Source organism: Nicotiana tabacum, chromosome 13 (assembly GCF_000715075.1).
Source record: "Nicotiana tabacum cultivar K326 chromosome 13, ASM71507v2, whole genome shotgun sequence".
NCBI lineage: Eukaryota > Viridiplantae > Streptophyta > Magnoliopsida > Solanales > Solanaceae > Nicotiana > Nicotiana tabacum.
The window spans coordinates 45,599,044-45,607,167 of NC_134092.1; the positions used below are offsets into that span (position 1 = coordinate 45,599,044).

An 8,124-nucleotide genomic window follows, 5' to 3' on the forward strand; every position below is an offset into this window, starting at 1 on the left:
TTGGAAAGATAAACTATTGTCGATTGGAGGTAGGGCAGTCCTCATATCTCATGTATTACAAAGTATGCCAATTAATCTTTTGTCTTCTGTAAATCCTCCAAAGTATGTTATTGCAAAGCTACATAAGATGTTTGCACAATTCGTTTGGAGTAATATTGTTGGAGGAAAGAGCAGGCAATGGGCTTCATGGAGCAATTTGTGTCTGCCATTTGAAGAAAGAGGTGTAGGTTTTAGATCATTACATGATGTTTCCAAGGCTATATTTTGTAAGCTTTGGTGAAATTTTTGGACAAAACCTACACTATGGAGTTCATTTATGAGTCAAAAGTATTGTAAAAAATTGAATGTCATGGTGGTTCCTTGGAGAGATGGCTCACATGTGTGGAGAAGAATACTTGAATATAGGGATTTGATTGAGCACCAAATTGTATGGCAACCAAGGATGGGATCATCACTATTTTGGTTTGATAAATGGACAGGATTGGGTGCACTTTATTTTGTTACTCCTCCAGACTTTTATTGTGATGAATCAATACATAACATATATGATGTAGTTCAGAATGATGCTTGGGATGAAGATAGAATAAGGGAGATACTACCTGAAGATTTAGCAATGCATATTCTGGAAAATGTCAAGCCTCCAATACTTCATGATACCCTCGATAAAGCCACCTGGATTTTGGAGTCTAAGGGTGAGTTTAGTGTCAAGTCTTCTTGGGAATACTTAAGAGGAAGAAAAAGAGATTCTAGCATTGTGTATAAGAACATATGGTTGAAGGGACTTCCTTTCAAGATATCTTTCTTCATGTGGAAAGTTTGGAAGGGTAAAATACCATTGGATGATAAACTTAGAAGGTGGGGTTACTTCATGCCCTCTAGGTGTTGGTGTTGTGTATATCCAGATGAGGAAACATAAGGGCATGTGTTCTTTAAGTCGTATGCAAGTGTGTGGTCTTACTTCTTTTCATTTGCAGTATTATCTTTCGAGGGTCTAAACTTGCACCAAGCAGTGGTGAACTACTGGACAGTTGAGGTGATACCGAGGCTCAAACCAATATTTTAAGCTTTGCCTTGCATAATTATTTGGGAATTGTGGAAAAGGAGGAACAGTTATAAGAATGGGGACATTGTTACAATTAGTAGGGTCATTTATCAAGTGTCATCTACTATTCAATATCTTGTCAAAGTTAGAAAACCTGGGCTTCAACGTGTGCCACATAGGTGGCCTGATCTTTTGCATATGATGGAGAACTACTCTCCTAAATTGAAGGTTCATAAAGTACTATGGGAGTTTCCTAGTGATGGTTGGGTTAAGGTCAACATTGATGGTGCATCGAGGGAGAACCCTGACTGGAGTGCTATTGGTTTTTGTGTTAGAAACGAGCTTGGAGATGTGATACATGCGTGTGGAAAGGAGATACAGGAGAATACAAATACTGTGGCTAAAGCTTTGGCTATTCTGGAGGCCCTAAGGTATTGTGCACATCATCACTTTACTCACATTTGGTTGCAAACTGATTCTATGATATTGAAAAATGTTATAGAAGGAAACTGGAAACCACTATGGATGATTGTTGGATATGTGGAGGAATTAATGGAGATCATGAATGTATGTAATACTAGGGTGTCACATATATTTAGGGAAGGGAATAAATTGGCAGATCATCTTGCCAATTATGCACTTGACTATGGTTCTATTGAGTGTGATAGTTTCATGCAATTGGATGTACAAGGAAAATAAATTATGAATAATGACAAACTCCAATGCCCATACTTGAGAATACGAGTTGCCATGAATTAGGAGGTGCGGATGAGGGGTTTACAAAGGTGACTGAAGAGTCTAAGTGAAATCCATATGACCATTATGTTCAAATCCTTTGGGAGGAGAGCATGATGGTGTTATTTACTAACATAGTTTTCTTTTTTGTAAGAAACATTATTGTATCCATGCCCTATCTCTTGACTAACTTTCAATTTGTGGTATTAGCACTTGGCACTCATTCCATTGGAGGGGAAGCAAAGTTAGGCACAAGCATGGAAGAAATAGATCAAGCTAGTACACTAGGGTTTGGAACTGTCTATTGGATTTGCATGATTCATCATGTCTCTAATGCCAATCACAGCCCTAGTATGCAGCTGAGGATGTGGAGATTTGACAAGGCTGCCAAAGCTCAATGGAAGGACACAACATCTACCCAGTTCCAAGCAACACTACCCAGATTTGCCAACATTCTAGGCAAACTTTATAACAACAAAGGTTGGACCTTAATGGGATATGACCTATGTAGTGTCGAATTACTCCTACAGATCAAAACAAGAAACAATCATAGGAACCTACTCACAAGAAGTGGCATTCCCCTGATAAATCAAACACTACCCAGAAATGCCATTTTAGGTCATGGTTTTGTGGAGGATTTTGCGGTTAGTTTACGTTCATTTGGGAAGAGTTGCCAACCACCAATGCTATATACGATGCTTGAAGATATTGTATATGCTAGGTTTCCAAGGTTACATGTAGGGATCACACGTGCAATTGATATGGAAATGTGCATGTTCAAGTGTAATGCACAATTGCGGACAACTCAAAATGGTGCTGTTGCGCATGGTTTTGCGTTGTTTTTTGTAATGTCATATGCTTGTGAGTACTTTTATATTCAATTGCCTCAATCACAGGCAGGAGGCAAATTGGAGGTCTCTATGTTCAATTGGATAAATTTTATATTTTCATGGCTTAATTCTTTCCTAATTCAAATTATACTATCATTATTGAGTACTAATCTCAATTTTGATAATAGGAGCTATGTAGCCTTCATTACTGATTCGCTTCACTATGTAAGACTTTATGACACTTGTTTTTGTTTTTTTTAAATATATATATATATATAAAAACTAGCCTTAGGCACCCTGCCTATTGGATTTGATAAAAGAAACCCTAAACGTGAACCCTAAACCCCAGTGGATTTCCTAGGAGAGGCAAAACCCTAGCTCTCTAGGAGAGGCGATTTTCTAGTGATTTACAGGAGGTTTGCGCGAGCTCCAGACATTCATGGCCTCTCTGGCCACTGGCTAGTCTCCTCTTGAGGCTGGTCAGACGTCTTCTTCAACCCCCACAGCCCCAAATAATAAATTCCAACCATAATCCAATCCAAAACTATGCTAAATTACTACAACCCTCAACATTAAATGCGCCCATGCAAACCCTAGCCAAAATACCAATCAAACCTATCAAGTTTCTACATAGGGAGCCTATAATTAAGCGGAAGAAACAAGAAGTTAAACAATCGATCGTGCAATAAGGTTAACAGTTGGCAGTTCTTGGAAAACTTTCTTATGGGAAGCCTGTGATTAATGAACTACGTAAAGTAATTCCCATTCAATATGAACTGAAGGGAGCCTGTTCTATAGGCTTAATTGAATATAATCATGTGTTGATATGACTGTCATTAATGGAAGATTATGTTCATCTTATATGGAAGCTTGTATTCTACTTGAAAGCTCAAGGTAAGATGTGGTAGATGAGGTGCACGAAGTGGAATCCATGGTGGAAGCCTGAGGAAGAAACACCAATTGCAGTAGCTTGGATCAGTTTTCCAGAATTGCCACCTAATTTCTTTGGTAAGGAGTTTGTCTTTTCGTTGGCAAGTGCAGTTGCTAATCTATTACATGTTGATCTTGCAACTCAAAATGGCACTAGACCTAGCTGTGCTAAAGTGAAGGTGGAGGTTAATTTATTATCTATGTTTCCTCAATGAATTAAAATAGTAGAAGAGGAAGACGAGTCTGGGCCTGAGAAGTTTAAGTGGATCAAGAATAAATATGATAATATGCCTAAATATCGCAAGACTTGCAAGAAGTAAGGACACAATGAGCTTGATTGCTGGGTAATTCACCCAGAATTACACAAAATATTTGATGAAGTTGCTGAGAATGGTAATAATGAAAAAGAGTTGGTAGGTATTGCAACTAACACTACAAATGTGTTAACTAGTGGAAAAGTATTGGAAAATCCTATTCCTAATCCGGCAAGGCAAGAGTGGATGCAAAGGAGGAAGAATAGGTATCAAAGAGATAAGAATGGTCACATAATTAACAATGTAAAGGAGAAGGAAGATGGCAAAGTGAAAGGGAAGATCATTGAAGATGCAATAGCAACAAAGAACAAATTTGATGCTTTAGAAGTTGAACAAATTGAGCAACCAACATTGATGATCACTAATGGCAAGGAAGATGGTAATGTCAAGGATAAGGAGAAGCAACAGCTGGACAAAGAATTCAAGAAGACACATGAGAAAAAGCATTTGAGGAATGCTGAAAATTCCAGCTCCAATCCTAAAGAAGTTGGGATTACTGTAGCGGCAAAGGATATAAATACTAATCCTAGTAATACTAGAATTAGGGTGGAGGAAAGCAAGGATCTTGAAAAAGAAAATCCGGTAGGTGCAAGGAGTCCTAATCCTAATGATACTGGGACTAGAGATGTAGTTGCTAAGGAAAGAACGGTGGACTGGGTAAATAGAAGATTTGGTACACCAAAGGAAGCCCTCAATGTTACACTGAATCATTCTTGTCAGGAGGTGCCTTCACAGACTTTTATTGAATCACCTAAATCAACTGGAGAAACTAGAAATGGTATATCTTTATGAAGTGATGAAGTGCAAGATATAGAAGATAATTCTAAGGTAAACAATAGCCTAGCAATCGATGATCATAGGGGCAACACACAGGAGGAACAGGCAGACAAAGTTGATACTACTGCTACAGTAAACCCTAGGTTGCAAAAAACTAGGGTTGAAAATTTGGAGAAGACTAATGATCAGCAACCTATGCAACTAACTGGAGGTCCTAGAGGAACACAAGAACAACCTAGAATCACTAGTGGATTAGCTGTGGAGGCATCTGGCAAGAAGAACCTCAATGGAACAGTAAACCCTAGTGGAACTGTTTAGGTTTTTGACAATTCTAGTGGTGATCCGGTGGAGACTTTGGGTAATGAACAGGTTGGGAATGTTACTATGGAGGTCTTAAAGGATATAGTGAGGGCAAACCACAAACAACTGCTTGAAAGGCTTCTAATCTTAATGGAACAGTAACTTCTAGGCAGGTTGCTACAATGAACCCTAATCTGGGTAATGTATATGAACTTCAATTTAGGATGATGTAGGAGGTTGTGGGTGCTTTGGAGAAGCATGTTAAGGTGATAGAGGAGGCTAGCATGGTGAGCAGATGGCAGGATAAGCAGGCTATTATCCCAAAGGCAGTTGGAGCTATAGAGTCAATGCCAGTGGCCTATGCATCAGGCACTGATCAGGTTATGCAACCGTATCTCAATGTTCCATTGAAGAAACCTATTCAAACATTACATGATCTAGTGACACACAATTGGTATGGAACTTACTATCTAATAATTGATATTCAGTGTTGGTGAATCGACAGTCTTCAAGTTTTTTCAAGTCTACAAGGGGAGTCAAGCGAGGAGATCCATTGTCTCCTACCTTATTTATTTTGTCAGCTGAGGTGCTATCTAGGTCTTTGAACAAGCTGTTTGAAGACAAGTCATTTGTTGTATTTGGTATGCCCAAGTGGTCTGATCCTTTGAACCACTTGGCATATCTTGATGATACTAATATATTTGCTTCAGATCACCCTAATTCTTTGAGCAACATCATGGCAGTTCTTGGTAGATATGAGTAGGTATCAGGTCAGTTGATTAACAAAGCCAAAAGCTCTTACTATATGCATGCCAATGTTGCACAAGTATTATTTCAGACAGTTAGTGATATTACAGGTTTTGCTAGAGGAGAGTTTGCTTTCACATACTTAGGGTGCCCTGTCTTCTACACTAGAAGAAGGAAGGACTGCTATGATGATCTTGTCAAGAAGGTGAAGGCTAGGCTACATTCTTGGAAAGGAAAACTGCTATCATTTGGAGGAAAGGCAACACTCATCACCGGTGTGTTGCAAAGCATGCCAGTGCATCTCTTATCGGTTCTTGACCCTCCTGACAATATACTTGAGCACTTACATAAGATCTTTGCACGTTTATTTTGGATCACCAAGGAAGAAGGTAGGAGTAGGCATTGGTCTTCCTGGCAGAACTTATGTCTTCCTAAAGAAGAAGGAGGTCTAGGCTTCATATCATTACATGATGTATCGAGGGCTCTATTTGCTAAACTTTGGTGGAGATTTAGGACTACTAAATCTTTCTAGTCTAACTTCATATGGAATAAGTATTGCAAAAAGGAACTGCCTATAGTAGTGCAATTTAGAGAAGGCTCTCATGCGTGGAGGCAGATGTTGAATACTAGGGAAGAAGTGGAACATGAAATTTTTGTGGGAAATAAAGAGTGGAACAAAAAACATATGGCATAAAAACTGGAGTAGATTAGGAGCACTTTATCATGTTTTGCCTCTAGATTTTTCCATTGATGAGAATTTGCATGAGGTGATAGAATTGAGACAAGGAGGAGCATGAAATGAGCAGTTTCTTGATCAAAGCTTTCCTGATGATATTACTGAGCATATTAAACACAATTTCCATTATAAAGGCAGTGAGGAATACTGGGACAGGCCATACTGGATGCCAACTTCATCAGATAAGTTCATAGTTAGTAGTGCCTGGCAGATTCTTAGACATAGTGCAAATCCTAATCCAAAGTTCAAACACATGTGGATTAAGGGTTTGCCATTCAAAATCTCATTTTTCTTATGGATATTATGGAGGCATAAGTTGTCTACAGATGATTTATGGAAAAGACAAGGATACATACATGTCTCAAGATGTTGGTGTTGTCAACATCCACGGAAGGAGACATTTGATCACATTTTCTTGACTACTCCTACTGCATCAAAGGTGTGGAAGATATTCTTTGGGGATGCAGGGATTAATGTGCCATTAGTACAAGTGAAACAAGTGATAAGGGCATGGTGGAATACTAAGTATTATCCAAAGTTGAGGCCTTTGTTTCAGGCAGCTCCAACTATCATCACATGGGAGTTAAGGAAGAAAAGGAACACGAGCAGGAATGTAGGAACAATTTCTACTAATAGAGTCATTCATAAAGTAAACAAAACTTTGCATTACTTGGCAAGGTTTAGGTATCCATGGTTATCTCATATACTTGTGATGTGGCCTGACATGATCAAATTATTTGAAGGATACAAACCCATTCTGATCACTAAAAAAGTCACTTGGCAGGCTTCTTATGAAGGGTGGTATAAGTGTAACACTTACGGTGCTTCAAAAGGGAATCCTGGACCTAGTTCACTTGGCTTTTGTGGTAGAAATGATGCAGGAGACTTGGTGTATGCAAGGGCAGTGGACTTAGGGGTAACTACCAATATTGTAGCTGAGGCAAAGGCTATTGTACAAGGGTTGGAATACTGTATTGAACATGACCTTCATCCTCTCATATTGGAGACTAATTCTTTGGTATTGAAGAAGGTTATTGAAGGGGAATGGGATCCACATTGATGTATAGTGACAGAAGTACAGAAGATTAAGGAGATGATGAATCATTTTAATATGATGTTTCAACATGTGTTTAGAGAGGGCAACATTGTCGCAGACTTTTTAGCTAATATTGTTTTCTCTTTTACATGTACAACTCAATTTTATTCCTTTTCTGAACTGCCTAGTGCATGGAGGAGATTAATCAAATTTGACAAGTCACAAACTCTTAATCTTAGGGTTAGGATTGCTAAAAGAAAAGCTCCTGACTGATGAGTATGTTAGGTTTGTTAATACATGTTCTTGCTTGTTATCTTGTTATGCTTATATTTTGTATATTATTAGAGTGTTTTTCAGTGGTATTAGTATGTTATCATGCTCATTCTGGTGGTGTTCTAATGGTATATGGAGGTTTTTATACAAGCAGGCAATGGATAGTTCATCATATAAGGGCACAACATGTCCTAATGTCTAGCTTTAGGTCATTATATTGGTTACTGGATATGTATTAGCTACATGTTATACACTAAGTTGGTTCATAGTTTTGTACTATATCAGTGGTGTCTGAAGCTCCAAAGTTGGGATCCAATGTTTTCACAAGGTTTGTTATCTTCTATTGTGCATATGTGTACTGTTCTGACATTAGCTAGTGGTATTGGCATGCTTTCATGCCTAAT

General features: G+C 38.5%; 1 protein-coding gene across 1 annotated transcript; it reads left to right on the forward strand.

Moving 5' to 3' along the window:
- Positions 1 to 5,733: 5,733 nt before the first annotated feature.
- On the forward strand, positions 5,734 to 7,471 carry LOC142168103 (uncharacterized). Its single transcript, XM_075228763.1, has 2 exons — positions 5,734 to 6,064; positions 6,546 to 7,471. The coding sequence occupies exons 1-2, from the start codon at positions 5,734 to 5,736 to the stop codon at positions 7,469 to 7,471; spliced, it is 1,257 nt and encodes a 418-aa protein (XP_075084864.1).
- Positions 7,472 to 8,124: the final 653 nt, after the last annotated feature.

Bases quoted from the DNA above. Each gene is read 5' to 3' on its own strand.
- LOC142168103 (XM_075228763.1), top strand. From the start codon at position 5,734: ATGCATGCCAATGTTGCACAAGTATTATTTCAGACAGTTAGTGATATT. The intron at 6,065-6,545 runs GTAGGAGTAGGC...TCCATTATAAAG, and splicing joins TTGGATCACCAAGGAAGAAG to GCAGTGAGGAATACTGGGAC.